The sequence below is a fragment of the Dipodomys merriami genome, unplaced genomic scaffold (assembly GCF_024711535.1).
Source record: "Dipodomys merriami isolate MVZ:Mamm:240054 unplaced genomic scaffold, mDipMer1.0.p SCAF_31, whole genome shotgun sequence".
NCBI lineage: Eukaryota > Metazoa > Chordata > Mammalia > Rodentia > Heteromyidae > Dipodomys > Dipodomys merriami.
In genome coordinates this window covers 5,022,794-5,039,788 of record NW_027204604.1, presented here as the reverse complement: position 1 = coordinate 5,039,788, position 16,995 = coordinate 5,022,794, and the positions used below count along the sequence as shown (strand labels likewise).

The 16,995-nt window shown below is 45.7% G+C and overlaps 2 protein-coding genes across 5 annotated transcripts in view; one reads left to right on the top strand and one right to left on the bottom strand.

Moving 5' to 3' along the window:
• Positions 1–16,995, top strand: part of Vash2 (vasohibin 2) — a 32,668-nt gene that overhangs the window by 2,590 nt on the left and 13,083 nt on the right. For 2 of the 3 annotated variants that reach the window (XM_070041524.1, XM_070041525.1), the window contains exons 2-6: positions 6,309–6,397; positions 8,859–8,915; positions 9,412–9,486; positions 14,010–14,391; positions 16,587–16,702. In XM_070041524.1, coding sequence (XP_069897625.1) covers positions 6,309–6,397; positions 8,859–8,915; positions 9,412–9,486; positions 14,010–14,391; positions 16,587–16,702 — 719 coding nt within the window. The remainder of the gene's footprint in view (positions 1–6,308; positions 6,398–8,858; positions 8,916–9,411; positions 9,487–14,009; positions 14,392–16,586; positions 16,703–16,995) is intronic. The other variant, XM_070041526.1, reaches the window with a different exon arrangement.
• Angel2 (angel homolog 2) overlaps positions 14,245–16,995 on the bottom strand; it is a 36,907-nt gene continuing 34,156 nt past the window's right edge. Inside the window, exon 10 of one of the 2 annotated variants that reach the window (XR_011376310.1) lies at positions 14,245–14,513. Coding sequence is in view for 1 of the 2 variants with exons in the window: in XM_070041519.1 (XP_069897620.1) it covers positions 14,509–14,513 (5 nt within the window). In the remaining variant the exon portion in view is untranslated. The remainder of the gene's footprint in view (positions 14,514–16,995) is intronic. The other variant, XM_070041519.1, reaches the window with a different exon arrangement.

Genomic DNA, 16,995 nt, shown 5'->3' with positions numbered 1-16,995 from the left:
TAACCCAGGGGTCACATGACAACTGCTACTCAGCCAGAATTTCTCCCACCCAAAGGTTAGCAGTTGGACTTTTGAATTTGAATAAAAACTTAAATATTTCCTTCTTTTATATTGCATCTTAGTCATCGGCTCTCTACCTCTAATACCATCACGGCGTCTCCTTGGCCCCCACTTTCCCCAAACGTTGGCTTCAACCTAGGCCCAGACATAGAAATGATTCTAGAAGTTCCTGTGTCTAGAGGCTCCATCTCTCAGACGCAAGAGCTGTTCCTGTGTTCAGCTTGGTAGACTTTCATCAGTAGCCAAGTCTTCACCTTCCTCCAAATCAGCTCTTGCTGAGAAATTTGTACAGAAGAGAAGACCTAAGAAGGTCACACCAATTTATGTTCCCTTCATCCTGTAGGAAAGCATTCTTGCAAGCAGTGGTATCTGCATCTCAGAATGTCCTTGCTAGCTGGAAAGGTGGGAAATTATATTTTACAGAAGCTTTCATTTGTATTATTACTTTGAACATTGTTTCAATTGTTTATTCACCATTCTGTTGTGAATCATCCTTTTGTGACCTTTTCCTTTGTTGTGGTAAAACATATGTGACATGGAATTTACTGTTTGAATGAGCTGGAGTTGTGCAGTTGCTCTACTTAGGATCTTTAATGTCCCCCAATGGCCCGTATGTTGAAGACTCAGTCCCTAGCTAATTGAGAGGTGATGGAACCTTTCAGAGATGGGGCCTAGAGGAAGAGGTTTGGGTTATCAGGGTGTGTCCTTGGAGTATTGGGATGTTGACTCCTTTCTGTCTCTCTTTGCCTCCTGAGGTGAGCGTCTCCCATGAGCCCTTGTCTACCACACACTCTTGCTATGTGCCACCTAGAGGTTCAGAAGGCAACAGGATCAAGTAACCTTGGAAAAAAAGGTGCAGGGAGGGACACACACACACACACACACACACACACACACACACACACACACACACAAAGGTGCAGGGAGGGACACACACACACACACACACACACACACACTCCCAGGACAGATTCCGGAGGAAATATTCATTGGTTTCTTGCAGACTCTAAGTGTTTTATTGGTTCTCATTCTCACATTTCTTCCAAATTGGGAAACATTCACACATAAAGTTCTTCACTATGCCTGGGTGCAAATGTGTGAGTGACGGGGACGAGACTTTGCTGCAGGCAGGGCTCTACACAGAGCCTGCCCTCTGCAAGTTCACATGGGCAGCTCCTTCCCCTGTCCAGGCCTGGAATGTTCTTGTCCACCCTGTTCAGCCTGAGTTGGCGAGAGGACCTCTATACCAGGGCCCTGATTTGGGTGCCCAGAGCCAGTATCAGGTTCCTGGGTGCTGCTCGGTGCTTCTCCCATGTTGTGGGGCGGGTTCTTTGTTTGGAGCCTGTGCTGTGTATTTTTCAGAGCAGAGATAACAAAGCACTTTGCTTTCTCCTGGTTCCTGTCACAGATTGCTAGTTTCTGGGCCTCTTGCTGCCTCCCTGGCTCCTTGCCTGCCCACCCCTTCTCTCCCGCATGGCAGTGCCAGTTACACACCTGTGCTTCCTCACATCCTTCCCTCTTGTTTTCTTCTGACAGCCCATTCATGGTTGGCAAGAATAGGGTGGCCGCAACAGTCTTGCCTGCGATTTGTCTTTTATTTAGTTATTTATTTTTTCTTTTCCCTTTTGTCAGTCATGGGACTTGAACTCAGGGCCTGGGTGCTATCCTTGGGTTTTTTTTTTTGCTCACGGCTAGTGCTCTACCATTTTGAGCCACAGTGCCACTTCCGGTTTTCTGGTGGTTAATCGGAGATAAGAGTCTCACAGATTTTTTTCCTGCCTGGGCTGGCTTTGAACCATGATCCTAAGATCTCAGCCTCCTTGTGTAGGTAGGATTATAGGTGTGAGTGACCGGTGCCTGGTATCTTTTTCTTTTTTAAGTAGCACTGGGGGTTGGACCAAAGGTCTTAAGCTGTATAGGCAAACCCTCTACCGCTACTTGAGCTATACCTGTAGCTTTGTGTTATTCTTGTTCCTCTTGAACTACCATTTCTTGCCCACTCACCTTCCTCTTCTTTCCTCCCCAGTAAGCCTCGCTGGGCCCCTCCCTCTGGTCATAGGCCCATAGGTTCCTTCTGGATTCTACTTCAGTCAGCTAGACTATTGGCAAGGTGGGATGAAGGTAGCAGAAGGTGATAGCATTGAGAGAGAAGATCATAGAAAATCAAAGTTGGGTTTCAGGTTGTAACTGGTAAAATCCAACAGGGAACTAGCCTGAGGAGAGATATTCAATGGGGAAGAAGAAAAAGAGTAATCCTGGGCTTTTCCTAAAAAGGCTAGACCAATTTATGTTCCCTTCAGTACTGTAGGAAAGCATCTTGCCAGCACTGGGTTATCTGTGTTTCAGGATGTCCTTACCAGCTGAAAAAGTGGGAAATGCTATTTTACAGTAGCTCTTGTTTGCGTTAAAATTTTGATTTGAACATTTTTTTTTCAAATATGTATTCGCTCTTTGCATTTATTCTGTCACTCATTGTCATTTTGTGGCTGCTTCCTTTGTTACAGTAAAACACACGAAACACTAAATTTATTGTTTGAACCAGTTGAAATTGTATAGTTGCTCTAGTTCAGTTCTTCAATATCTTCCCCCCTCCCCCTTGCCCCAGGCCCATGTGTGTGGAAGGCTTTGTCCCCAGCCTGTTGGGAGGTGGTGTAATTTTTCAGAGATGGGGCCAAGAAAAAGATGTTAGGTCATTAACTGTGTCCTTGAAGTGGGTATTGGGAACATTGAGTCCTTCCTGTCTCCCCCTTTGCTTCCTGGCCACCATCAGGTGAATGAGTCTCACCTACTATACACTCTGGCTGTTTGCCAACTAGAGGCCAAAAGGCAATAGGATCAAGTGACCATTGGCTGAAATCTCTGAAGCTATGATATAACCTTTCCTCTTTATAAGTTGTTATCGCAGGTATTTTGTCACAGTGATTGAATTCTATGACCTGAGGACATTCACATTTCTGTGCTTGTTATACCACCATCCTTCTCTAGGACCTTTCCTTCCCTGACACTTGTTCAAATTAAGCACTAACTCCATAAGCTACTCTTTGCCTGGTCCCCTTGGCAACTGTTCTTGCAACTGTCCTTGCAACTTTCTGTCTCTATGCTTAAGTTTTTTTTTTTTTGGGGGGGGGGTCCGGTTGTGGGGCCTGAACTCTAGACTTGGGCGCTGTCCCTCAGCTCTTCAGCTCAAGGCTAGCACTCTACCACTTGAGCCACAGCGCCACTTCCGGCTTTTTTTCTTTTTGCTTATGTGGTGCAGAGGAATTGAACCCAGGGCCTCATGCATGCAAGGCAAGCGCTCTACCACTGAGCCACCTTCCCAGCCCATTCTGTCTCTATGAAACTGACAACTCTAGGAGTCTCATTGAACAGGAATTGTACAATATGTGCCCTTTTATGATAGGTGTATTTCACTTAGCAAAATATGGTTATGATGCATCCACAGGTTAGCCTGTCCCCAAATGTTCTTCCTTTTTAAGGCTAATATTCCATGATGTGTGTATATCACATTTTGTTTATTTGTTTTATCCATCCATAGATGAAACAACTTGGATTGTTCCTACCTTTGGAGAGGCATTGAGGCCTCAAGACTTTCCTTTGTATGAATTCTTCAGAAATTAAGGATATTAATTCACCATCACCACATGTCCCCAGGGGGAAGTCGATGTTCTAAATTCCATTAGCATGTGAAGCTCTGGAGTTAAGTGTCCAGGAACTCAGGACTCTTGCTGAGTCTGATTTCCAGTTCTTGGAAAGGGAATGGAAGCCATTGGGGCCTTTCTGGTCTTAGACCTCTGACACAGTTGGCAAGGAGTAGCAACACAACCTCCACCTATTAATCTCCTGTGTGCCAGGCTCTACTCTGCCTGCTTTAATACAGCAGTCTCCGATTTTTCACAGCTGGGAGACCTGAAGTAGGTGGTGTTATTCCTATTTTATCAAGAAGAAAATAGAGGCCTAGAAGGGTTATGTAGCTTCACTGAGGTAGAAGACAGAGCAGGGATTAGAACCTGTCTCTGTGTGTCTCCTCATAATGCTCCAAGAAGCCCACCAGTAGGAACACTGGCAGCCTAAGGCATTGGTCCAAAGCTCCCTCATCTGAGCCCAGTCAGGGCGAGTTGTAGCCGATGACATCATCCTTTGCTCCTCTCCTTACTGCAGCCACGAGTGGGGAATGTATACATTTGGCCTCCCAGCTGGGAGCAAATGTGGCCACATTTCCATTGCTCTGCTCACAGCCAGGCTGAGGTAACTGTGCAGCTGTTTTATAAAGCCCTTGGGCGCCGTTGGGTTGCTATTCTGAGAACCAGCAGCTGCCTTACTCTCCTCCCCTCCCCACTATCTGTCCTGTAGACCCTATGACCTTGAGGGGAGTTGAACTAATGCGGTGGTTGGACCCTCAGCAGGCCCTGAACCTAGTTATTGGCTATGCAGGGCAAGCTGTGCGCCCTTCAAATTTCCCACACTTACCAAGTTTTTTCTTAAGTAGATTCAAGCACCTTTCTGTGTAGCACCATGCATAGCTTAATAAGCTGAAATTTCTTCCTCCTTTCTTTCCTGTACTCCCTCTCTGCTTCTTGTCCTCCTGAACCTGCCTATAGAGAGATAGTGGTAAGGTATTTGTTCCCATCTGTCTTCTCTTCTGTCTGTGAAATTTCTGGCACCTTCTTACACAGAATTCCAGGTATAGGTAGACCCGTCTGTGGATATTACTGCAATATCAAGATAAGCTTGATAATTATTACATTTTGAGGGTAGAAATACAAAGACACATTGTGTGTGTGTGTGTGTGTGTGTGTGTGTGTGTGTGTGTGTGTGGTGTAAAGTCATTTTGGTGAGAAGAATGTTCCAGTGTGAACATTTGCTCCCATGACTCTCCCAGCCAGAAATGTGATTTATTTGTGTTGAGGTGTTATAAAGAAAGCATGGCTTGCAGAACAGTTGTGCCTGTGTGTCACCCACACAGCCACATTCACGGTCGCGCGTACACACACACACACACACACACACACACACACACACACACACACACACACACACGCCTTGATGTAGCAAGTGTGACTCGTTTCTCTTTCACTGAAGGGAAGTGGTAGCTGCTGTGAATTGAGACGTCTCAAAGCCGTGGTGGGCTAGAGGCACTGAGAGGAAAGCAGGTCAAAGAACGGCCTGAGGGGTATAGGTATGAAAAGCCTTCTGCCCGTGCCCAGGGCAGCTTGCCCTCAGCTTACTCGAAAGGTTTGTGCCTGGAGAGCCAGTGAGAGAGCCAGGAACATACTGAGGCAGCATCTGTTTTTTGCTGCCCACCAAGCTGTCCAGGGCTGTCCCCCAAGTCTCATCAGCTTCCCTTCCTATCTCTCTAATGACTAATCCTGGGGGCGGGGGCTCCCTGGCCCTGTTTTCCCCAAGGAAAGGGCTAATCTTCCTTTGAGCTCTTTCTGCTGTTCCCTAAGAGGCTAATAATGCTTGGAGGAATCTCCCTCCTAGCTCCACAGACGCTAAGCTACTCTGTCACCAGTGACTCATCTCACAGACACGAGGTCGGGAGACTGAGAAACATAAGGGAGGAATAAGCACATGCAGAACAGAAAAGCTCAAACAAATATACACACAACAAAGGGAAATCAAATCATGGAGTGGTTTGGCTTAGTGTGGACCAAGAGGCAGAGTAGAAATTAAAGTTGACCTGGCTGCGCTGAGGGGTAAAAGAGTAAGAGCCTTACCTCCTGAGTCTGAGGAGCTGCAGAGAGCCAAGGAAAGAAGAGGAATCATTTCTAATCCATTTAGGGAAGGGACCCAGTGGCCACTGCAGGAAGACATGGTGCCCCAAAGCTCCATGATGCAATGTTTCCAGGGCATCATTGGCCTTGTATCCTGTGCAAATGATGCCTAGAGCAGAGCACATACAATGGAAGGTTGCACATTGTTAACCACGCACCAAAATGTGTCATGCAATAAAAATAGGAGAATTCAAGGTATACACTACCTCTCTGTCCATTGTAGGCCAAGATCTATAGGACTTGGTTCTAGGACTAAAGAAGCACTTCAACTCCCATGAGAGAGGCAATACCTAAAAAACCACAAGAAACCTCTCCCCAAATACCGGGTGTCTGGTGGGAGTTCAGACGGGGAGCTTTGATGAAGAACCAACCATTCTGAGAAGATCCGGTGAAGCAGGCACCCCTGGTGGTTTTAGTGCTGTGCCCAGAGTACCTCCTTGATAAAAAAAAAAAGATCTCTCTATTTCTTCACAGCCTTCCATACCCCAGGTTCCAAACTACAGACTATCAATGACCATCCCAGATTGGCTCCAGGCAATCCAGAATTACATGAAGACTCTACAGTATCCTTCCAGCCAGGATCTGAGCAGACCTGGGAGGGGTAGGCATGCTGATTGCAAGCTTAATGGCATGTCTGTCTGTCCCCAGCCAAGCATCCAACATTCTCTAAGGTTGGTGAAGCCAGGCATGGAGAGAGATTCTTGGGTGAGAGCCTGGAAACAGCAATAATGAAGGATGTCATTGCATCTACCAGGCCTTTCTCCCCTCAAACAGAGTGAAGGCGAGGGCAGAAAGGGGGAAGTGAGGCAGGTGGTCTGCCTTTAGTGCCTCTGGCTTCTTTTCCTTCCCCTCTGACCTTTCCTGTGTTCTCCCAGCAGTGTCCTCTTCCTCTGGTTTTCTCTTCCACTTCCTTCCTCTTGAACATCCTTGTTCCTTAACTCTTCTTCTCTACTGAATATCTTTTTTCACTCTCCCTCTTCTTCTTTACTGTTCTACTTTCTCCTCACTTGTTGGACTTGGCCCCTGACCTCTCATGAGCTGAAGAGACCCACCTGCTACTGTCTTTGACTCTCCCCAGAAACCCAGCCTGGTGACCTTGCTGAGAAACTGTGGGGCTCAGGCTGAGTTGGGGCTAGCCAGATTGGTCCCATCCTTCTCCGGGGTCCTCAGACTGTTTGTGGTCAAGGTTAGATCAATTGTAGAGCTCACACAGACAGTACAGTAGGAACATAGGGGTAGCCACGTTTTCCATCTTTGAAAGGATCTGGTTTTTAATCATCCTTTCCTCTGACCCATTACAGTGGTCGTTGGCCTACATCACTGAGCAAGCACAGGGAAACTGTGGGTACTATGCTGCTGGCAATCACCGGGCCTTTGGAGTCATTACTTAGGGACGCAGAGGATAGGCACTTTCTTCTGCCTTCTGACCTGATGCGTTTAATTTCTTTGTAACTCTACTGATTTGGAAAGAAGAGTCTCACAGACTTCCCAGGCTGGCTTTGAACCTTGATCCTCAGCTGTCAGCCTCCTGAGTAGATACAGGCATGAGCCACTGGTATCTGGCTCACAGCTTGTATTGTTAATAGTCTTACAGTCAGTATCATGCCCTGGATCTTACCCTGGAGCCTTCAATTCGGTAATTTGAGGTGGAGGATTCTGAGTAGCATCCAGGTTTAAGAATCATTGCCTGAAAGCGCAATCTCTAGGGTGTGCCTAGAATTAACGTGTTGAGCCCTGGGGATGGAAGTTACCTATACCCATGTCGGCGCTGGGGGAGTTTGGAGTCCTGTAGTAGGCTCAAAAAATGTGGGGCGCAGCAAATCTCATGCACCCGGCCTGGACTGCAGCAGCTCTGGCCACGCAAGCTCATGCTTCACTAGTACCCTCCCAACAGGCACTTTGCTGTGGTTGCTTTTGTTCTGGTTTTCTTGTATATTTGGGATCAATTCCAGAGCCACTACTAGACAAACACCACTACTAAGCTACATCTCCAGTCTCAACAGGCATTTTTTTTTCTATAGGATTTTGTTTGAGACAAAAGCACAAAGCACACAAAGCAACTTTTCATTAAGCTCAGAAAATCAAGATCCCATGTCAGAAAACAAGGCATCAGGGAATCTCAGAATGACCTGGTGAAGGCCTGCCAGTCCCAGAGAACTGGGCAATCAATCAAATTCAAGATGTTCATAGTGGTGCCATCTTTGCAAATTAGTCAAGTGTCAGTCCATGAAATGATGTTTCCACAGTAAGTTCTTCTGTGGAGTCTGCTGTTGAAAAACCTTACTATTGTTTATCTATCTTTCTATCCATCCCATCCATCCATCCATCCTTCCATCTATCCATCCATCCATCATTTCCATCTGTCCATCCATCTTTTTACTCATTTATTAATCTTTCCATCCATCCATTCATTCACTTATTTCTTATCTATTAATAATAGATGCCAACTTGTGGCTTCTTCCAGGTTTTATAGGTATTCTAAAGATAATAAAGGATGGTCCCAACTCTCAAAGAGCTCATAGTTGTAGATGAATTAAGACATGCATTCAACTAACCATAATACAGAACAGATTGACAAAAGCTTTCATAAAGGTTCAAGGTACTTTGGGGACCTCAATTAGAAATCAGAATTCTTGGGCTAGGAAGGTGGCTCAGTGATAGAGTGCTTGCCTTGCATGCATGAAGCCCTGGGTTCGATTCCTCAGCACCACATAAGCAGAAAAAACCAGAAGTGGCTGTGGCTCAAGTGGTAGAGTGCTCGCCTTGAGCTGAAAAGCTGAGGGACAGTGCTCAGGCCCAGAGTTCAGGCCCCCGCAACTGGCAAAAAAAAAAAAAAAAAAGAAATCAGAATTCTTGGGAAGGACAGTGAGGAGTTAGAGGAAGAGCTATCTTCTGGGTCCTGGCCACTTTTGCAAAACACCTCATTCCTTACCCCTTTGAGACATGATGGTGAATGTTTTCCTTTGCTAGATGACTGGGACTTTTGGAATTTTCTGTCATTTTCCCTTTACATACCTCACACAGATACAATCATACGGGGACCCAGTTCTTTGAAATTAGGAAAATGAGACCGCTTAGTGGGTAAGTGGTGCATGATATGTGGGCCAGATGACCTCTCTCCTACCTGAGAGATGCTAATTACCTCTTCCCTCTTAACCTTATGTCCTAGTGCTCAAAGATCCTGGTTTATATAGGGGAGAGAAGGAGGGGGTGTCCAGGACCAGGTTAGAGGTGGGATTGAGGATTGGGCCCTTTTGACTAAGCAAAAGACTATGAGGCCTCCTTTATTGGTTCCGTTGTAGGCTCCCCTGGTCTATGGGCAATGGGAGGATGCTTTGGAACACTGGTGCTCTCTCTAGGAAGTATGTCTTGGAGAGTAGAGTGGAAAATTGAGGATTTTAGTTTAGCCAAGTGCAGATATGCTTTTGTGTATTCCTATGAAGCAAGGTCTCCCTTCTCCCTCTATATTTCTGCATGATGCCAAATGTGGAGACAGGCATGCTGATGACTGACAGATAGATGGCTAATTGTACAACTAAATAAGGCCTGAGGTTCTCTCTTGTGCTCTCTCCTACAGGTTAATGGAAACAGCAAAAGAAATGACCCGTGAATCATTGCCTATCAAATGCCTTGAGGCTGTCATCCTGGGCATGTATCCTTTAGTTATGTGTGCTTAAGTTTACTGCACACATGGTGACTGTACTGTGAGGATGGGTGTGTCTATAGTGTCCTACATCCACAGAAATGATGCTCCTTGGAAAGTGTCAAACTCTGCTGGAATTCCTATTTTATTGTACCAAAATTACTTTACCATGTTAGCTGTAGCATCTGTCAGGATCAGCCATCAAGCCAGTGACCACACAGATTCACCAGTCACCGGGAGCTCTTAGAGCTCTTCCTGGTATTAATCTGACATTGCCCCAAGAAAGTTACTTTTGGGGAAGTGGTCTGGCATGCAAATCCATCTTCAGGAGACATGTAAGAGTAGATTATGGGAGAGACCAAACACTGGAAGTATATCTTGATGAGTTACAGCTGACATAACGGGCTAATCTCTCTCCTACTTTCTGTTCCATTTTCTGGCTTTTTGGCTTGGAAGGAGTATTGCTCAGAACAACTGAGATGAGTCCCTTATTGGTGGTGATGGCAATTAAACATGACTGGATAGAAGAGCAGAGAAACTCCAAGTCTCCTGGAATGGGTGGGTGGAAGAGAGAGTGGCCAAAGTAAAACAGCGAGATCTGAGCTTTGAAGATAGTCCCAGGTGGAACAAGTTGGATGTGTGACTACTGTGTTAAGGAGAGACCTTTTCCTAAAGGACGTGGGGGACTGTGGACGCTGTGAAGCAGAGGAGTGGTAGGGTCAGATGTACTCTTTAGAGAGAAGCTTTCTAAAGGACAGACCAAAGAAGATAGATTGGGGAAAGGTGGTACTGCCTCTTCAAAGCCCATCCGAAGCTCTTACAGAAGAGGATGGTGATGTTTGAAGCATGGCCCTGGCCATGGGTGTGGATTTGAGAGGGTGTTCTTGAGATGTCAAGCAGATTGAGTGAATAGGACTTAGAGACCAACTGGATACTGGAGTTGATAAGTTAACAAATACAGATTTCCTGACTTGGCCACAGTCTCTGTTGAAGATGGGTTGGAGAAATGAGGGTGACAGAGAGGTGACAGATTCGTTACTGGAGACTTGACTTGTGAAGGTAACAGTAAAGGTGGAGGGAAGGGAAGGAGACCTATCAGTGTTACTGTGGAATGATGTGAGTTGAAGAGTTAAAAGGGGAAGGAGGTGGCCTTCCACTCCTTGCTTGCACTAATAGTGCCACAGCCCAAGAGAAGGACTTAAAGGGGAGGATCAGACTTATGGGGGTATGAATTGAGTTGGACTATAATGAATTTGGCTTATTGAATTTGGGATGTCGGGATGGAATATTTGCAGTGTAGGGCTGACATGAATCTGTGCAGGAAATGCAAAATTGTGAGTGGCTGGGGAGGGTTGTGAGAATGGGGGAGGTGTGCTTCCTGTTCAGGAAGAGGTGAAGCTGATCAAAGATGAAATCGGAGTAATTCCAGTTAGATATAAAGAGCCCATGAAGAAAGACTTAGGAAGGAAACTCAAAGAGGTAGAAGGAAAACCAGGAGACAAAGGAGTTACAACCACAATGGTAGGATACATGGTTGAGAGTTAGACTGGGAAAAGTAGAGGTGTCTAGTCTATTTTCTTGATCTCCTGAGCAGTTTCTTTTTTATTGTTTTTGTGTTTGGTTTTTTGAGTTGCTGGGGATTGAACCCAGAGTCTCATGCATGTTACCCAAGCACTCTTATCACTGAGCTAGAGTTCAAGTCCCAAATACTTTGTAGGGTTTTATGGTGTGTGTGTGTGTGTGTGTGTGTGTGTGTGTGTGTGTGTGTGTGTGTGTGTGTGTGTGTGTGTGTGTGTGTGTGTGTGTGTGTGTGTGTGTGTGTGTGTGTGTGTGTGTGTGTGTGTGTGTGTGTGTTCTCTAAGGTGGCACCCAGGGCTTCTCACATACTACTGCTAGTGTGTGTGTGTGTGTTCTCTAAGGTGGCACCCAGGGCTTCTCACATACTACTGCTAGACATTTCCATGGCACAGGAAATTTCTGCTCCTTTCTGCTTCTGTAGAGCACTCAAAGGCCTGGTATAGAATAAGACAGTTCACAGGTGCTTGAAAAGTGGACACTTAAGCCTTATTGAAGGCCCTCTCTCCCCCTCCTCCCTCTCTTTTCTCTGCTTCTCACAAAGGAGAAGAAACTTGTATCTGGGGAGCTCAGCAGGAGGTCAGGGCTGGGGTCTGGCAACAGATGGCTCAGGGAGGGCCTTAACTCTTGAGTGGCAGGAATCAGCCACAGCTGTTTAGCAGGGACTCTTGCAAGTTTAATGGCTTGAACAGCCCAGGGATCTGCTGGTGGAAATCAAAGAACATAAGCCCAGGCCCTTTGCTGGGTAGATGAGCTAACTTCAGTTGCTTTGCTGCTGGACATCCGAATGTACTCAGACATATATAGGTCATCTTGTTCTGCACAGTTTTATACATCTAAGCATCATGTCACTGGTTTTAGCCACGACCTTTGGGGATTGTGGAGAACAGATCAGTGACCCTGCCTCTGGGTTTGTGCTGTTGGTTTTCCTTTGTTCTTACCCATGTGACTTTGTAGAAGAGGGCAGGGAGAGTGGGGGAGATGCAGCACACACTGCTGAACTCAGGGAAACCTGAGTCTTGGACACAGACCTACATTTAAGTCGCAGCATCTTTGCCTTCTCTTTGCTCTGTGTCAGCATCCTTGTGTCCCCTCGTGGACAGTGAAGGATGACTTGCGACCTCCTCTGTCATGGGTCCTAGGCAACAAGCAGTGCCTTGGGAGTTTCTTGAATCTGGTCAGTCTGGCTGTGTGGAAGCTCCATCCATTCACCTCCTTCCTCGCTCCTTCTTTTCACTTCAGCCCAGAGTGTGGGATTTGTCTGTGATAAACCCTGTCTTGCACACTTACATTCTGGATACATAGATGTTTGGCTTCAAGTTATTTTCTCAATGATGGCACTTATTTTGAAAGGGTTTGTTGACCATGGTAAGCCTTTCTCATAGTAGCATGGTTTATGAAAGCAACAGGTACATCATGAGAAGCAGGTTATCATTTCCTCCAGAAATCTGGGTGTTGGCTCATTTTCCATGGACTTTGGGTGCTGTTGCTCTCCTCTCCCTAGAAAAACTCAGGCTACTTCCTACGCTTGTCCTTCCTCTCTCTTCCTTCCTTTGCCAGGCCCCAAGGCTTTACTGATGGCTGTGATGATAGAATTAAATCCTAGAGAGGAGTGACTTGGGACCTGGCTGACTATACTTGTCCCCTAGGACAGATGCCCATATTACAGTCCTAGTAGGAGTGAGGAAACTTTTCCCTGCCAAAGGCCGCCATCTGAATATTTATAACATTATTTTTCAAGCCATACAAATTATTCAATTCAAGTGGACAGTCCAGGGGCAGCCAAAGAGAAGCCTTGCACGTCTGACCCATCCTATATCAAATAGTTTCATGGCCATATATGGTCCACAGCCCGGATGTTCCTCCATTTCTGCTAAAGAATGCTGGGTTTGCCTCTCTCACAGCCTATAATTGTTTTTCTTTTCTTTTATTGTAGTAAACATGTAGTAAACCATTGCAACCATTACAAATGTTGGGTTCAGGGATATTAAGAACATTTATAATGCTATGTGCTGGGTCAAAGCCAAGATGCTGGTTAAGAGGCTGCTACCAAATGCACATGGGCTGGCGAGTGGAGAGAAGTTGAATGATGTGGGTTGGGATGGAGCAGCAGCCTTGGGTTTTGGTATGGAGGCCGTTTTCTCGTGCTACCCCAGGCTCCTGCCAATGAGGTGCACATGTGACTCTTTCCGCCTCTTCTCCTCCCGATCATCAGTCAGCATATGCTTCACATCTCTATATAGCCTTGGTTCTGGGTTTCATTTCTCTACTGGGCCATCTCATAGGCCTTCAAGTCCTGGTATTTCCACATACAACAGTCCGAGCCCATTTTTTGAATGTACAAAAAAAGGAAGGAAGGAAAGGAAGGAAGGACAGAGGGAGAGAGAAGAGAAAGAAACAAAGAAGTAAAGTTGGACAGTTGGGCATACATCTGGGATTGTGCCATTGTGGCTCAGGCAAAAACCAACCTAAAGTGAAAGGGTTGGAGGTTTGGGCCAAGTGACAGAATGCTTGCCAGACAAGTGTGGGACCCTGAGCTCAAACTGCAGTTCAACCAAAACCTAAAGGGTAAGGTAGCCTGGAGGTTTAGGAAGGAGGATCGTGAGTTTGACTGGCTTGGGTTATATAGAGAGACCCTGACTCAAAAAAAAAAAAAATCCAACAACAAAAGCTCCCAGTATCTTGTAGAAAAATAAGGAAAAAGTGACTTGTAACTGTTTTTTTTTTTGCATTTAATAATTGAAGAAGATAGCTTGTTTTCCCTTTGTCCTTGTTCATTTAGTTTCAGTATGCATCCAGCAGTGAACACTGAGATCTCAAGCGAATGTCTTAGAAAAGGATTCATCTGGACAGGTTAGATGTGGCTCCTCAGGGCATCCCTGGGAGATTCTGTCCCTTCCTACAGCTCAAGTTCTTTTCAAGGCCTTTAGTGTTTTCCTTGACTAAGATTGTTTAAGATACTTAACCAATGGACAGCCTTCCATCGAGCGATTCCCCATCAGCTTTAAAACCTACTTCTCAGGAAACTACTTTTACCATGTTGTGCTGGGAATTTATTATAATGGCCACTATGGCTCACTGGGCATGAGCCGAAGGGCTGAGCTGATGGACAAGCCATTGACCTTTCGGACTCTGAGTGACCTTGTCTTTGACTTTGAAGACTCCTACAAGAAATACCTGCACACAGTCAAGAAGGTCAAGATTGGGCTTTATGTCCCCCACGAGCCTCATAGCTTCCAGCCTATTGAGTGGAAGCAGCTTGTCCTCAATGTCTCAAAGATGTTGAGGGCTGACATCAAGAAGGAGTTGGAGAAATATGCCAGGGATATGAGAATGAAGGTAGGTACTGGGTCAACAAATAAGTGATCTGTGAGAGCTCTCTCTCCATTTCTCTCTCTCCTTCCCTCTCTTTCTTGCTCCAGGTCCTACATTTCTTTGGCTCTTCTTGTTTAGTGGTCACCCTATTAAAGTGAAAAATATGCCACATTATTATTATGATTAGTTTATATTAACTATGCAGAGGGATTTCACTGTTACATAGCCACACAATTATAATATATTCCAGTCTCACTCCATCTAAGGCTTGTCATCTCCCATCTCCTCCCTTCCCAAAACAATTTCAATAGGTTTCATTATTCTATTTTGATGGTTGCATATTTTGACCATATTCATCCCTCCCACTAATAATATACATCACCCAATAGAGCTTATTTCTCTTTTTTCCATTCCCCCAAGTCCCAAGTAATTATTATTATTTTTTGTTGGTACTGGGGCTTGAACTCAGGGCCTGGGTGCTGTCCCTGAATGCTACCACTTTGAGCCATAGCTCCACTTCTGGTTTTCTGGTAGTTAATTGGAGATAAGAGTCTTACAGACTTTCCTGCCCAGGAGAACTTTGATTCGTGATCCTCAGATCTCATCCTCCTGAGTAGCTAGGATTAACAGGTGTGAGCCACCGGTACCTGGCCCAAGTCATTTATTCTTAAATCTTTCTTCTCACCTTTCTATCTTCACAATTTCAGCCAACTTTGGATTAAAAATAATTGCAGCTGTAGTAAATATGTACAGGCTGTTTTTCTTGTTATTGTTCCGTAAATAGTACAGTATGACAATGACTTAGATGGGATTTACTTGGTGTTGTCTTGCAGTTGGTCTAGACAGGCTTTAAAGAATACAGGAGGGCATAAGTTATATACAAAGACTACATCATTTTTGATAAGAGACTTTAGCATCCTTGGAGTTGGGCATCCATGAGGGGTTCCTGGAACCAATCCCCTGTGAGGATCCTGAGAAATAGCTGAACTTCAAATCCAACAGCCAATACAAACTTAGACATTATAATTAAAGAAATGTCTTGGTCCTCAATTCCTTCTTCAGTGTCAGATCTAAAATGGTAGTTCTTTTGAACTGGACCTCCAGTTCTGTCTGTTTTGTCTTTACAGTAGGATGACCAATCATTGCAAAGTGCATGAGGGGCTTCCCAGAACATGAGCATCTCAGTACTAAAACAAGAAAAGGCTCTGGAAAACCAGGATGGGTGGCTTCTCTGCTTTAGGATCTATTTCAGAGTCACATTGTATTGCTGGTCTGACTGCTTTTTTTTGGGGGGGGGGTCCCGGTAGTGGGGCTTGAACTCTGGGCCTGGGCGCTGTCCCTCAGCTCTTCAGCTCAAGGCTAGCGCTCTACCACTTGAGCCACGCGCCACTTCCGGCTTTTTTTCTTTTTGATTATGTGGTGCTGGGGAATCGAACCCAGGGCCTCAGGCATGGAAGGCAGGCGCTCTACCACTGAGCCACCTTCCCAGCCCCTGCTCGTCTGACTTCTAAGCTGCAAAGCCCTTGACATAAAATTCAAACCTGGAGTCACTACTGCAGGCGAGAACTTTCACTAAGCTAGCCTCATGTAGATCTTTTTACCTCCACAGTGACACAATACAGGCTTGCTCCTGTGACTTCCAGGCCTTGCCAAACTGCTAAGAGAAAGCTGATGCACATTGAAGACCCAGGGGACAGGGGTCTGCTGACTTCAGGCTAGGTTATGTTTAGCACCCAGGAACTTTTCATTCTGCAGGAACCTGGAGTGCAAGTTTTGATAAATTGAGACCATACTGCCTGTGTGTGAGATAGGAGAATCACAGGAGGCTGGTTTGGGAGGCCATATAGATGAGACTTTGCCCTCTTGAGGAGAGAAACTTCTAAGCAAGTAACATAGCACCAGAAAACTGAAGCACTGGGCTCATCTCAGTGTGATCATCCTCTAGAAAAGTAGTATCCTTGCCTTTTCCAGGGCAGAATTGTTCCTGTTCTGTGCCATCCTTTATTTTTATTTTTTATTTTTCACAGGAGGAATGAGAGGAGATTTGATCTAGACAGGCATTCTACTACTGAGCCATGTCCCCAGCCCCTGCTCAGTGCTTTCTAAACCACAAGATTATGGATGAACTGAGAGCTAGGATGCTATGTGGTGGGAAAATGGAAGGGTGGGGTGGGGGATTTCTAAGGAACTATGTGAATCACTCTTCATCTCTTCTGTAGATCTTGAAACCTGCAAGTGCCCACTCACCGACCCAAGTGAGAAGCCGGGGAAAATCCCTGTCCCCTCGGAGGAGACAAGCAAGCCCCTCAAGAAGGCTTGGCAGACGAGACAAGTCGTGAGTCCTCTTTCCTCTTATGCAGTGCAAGGAGCTCCCCATCTTCAGCTAGGGTCAAGCATCCTATGAAGATGAACCACTTCCCCCCTCCCAAGAGTCATGTGCAGAATGGCTGCAGCTAGTTTTTAAGAAGCATTCTAGTTGGATCCATTTCACTTAGACCCATGAGGACTTTGCAGTCAGGGACACATGAGGTTTTTAACCAGGGAAAGATACTAGGATTGGTGTGAAGACAAAAGTCAGGACGATGTCAAAAGACTAGTGGTGGCAGCTGGTGGTGGACTGGGGAACGT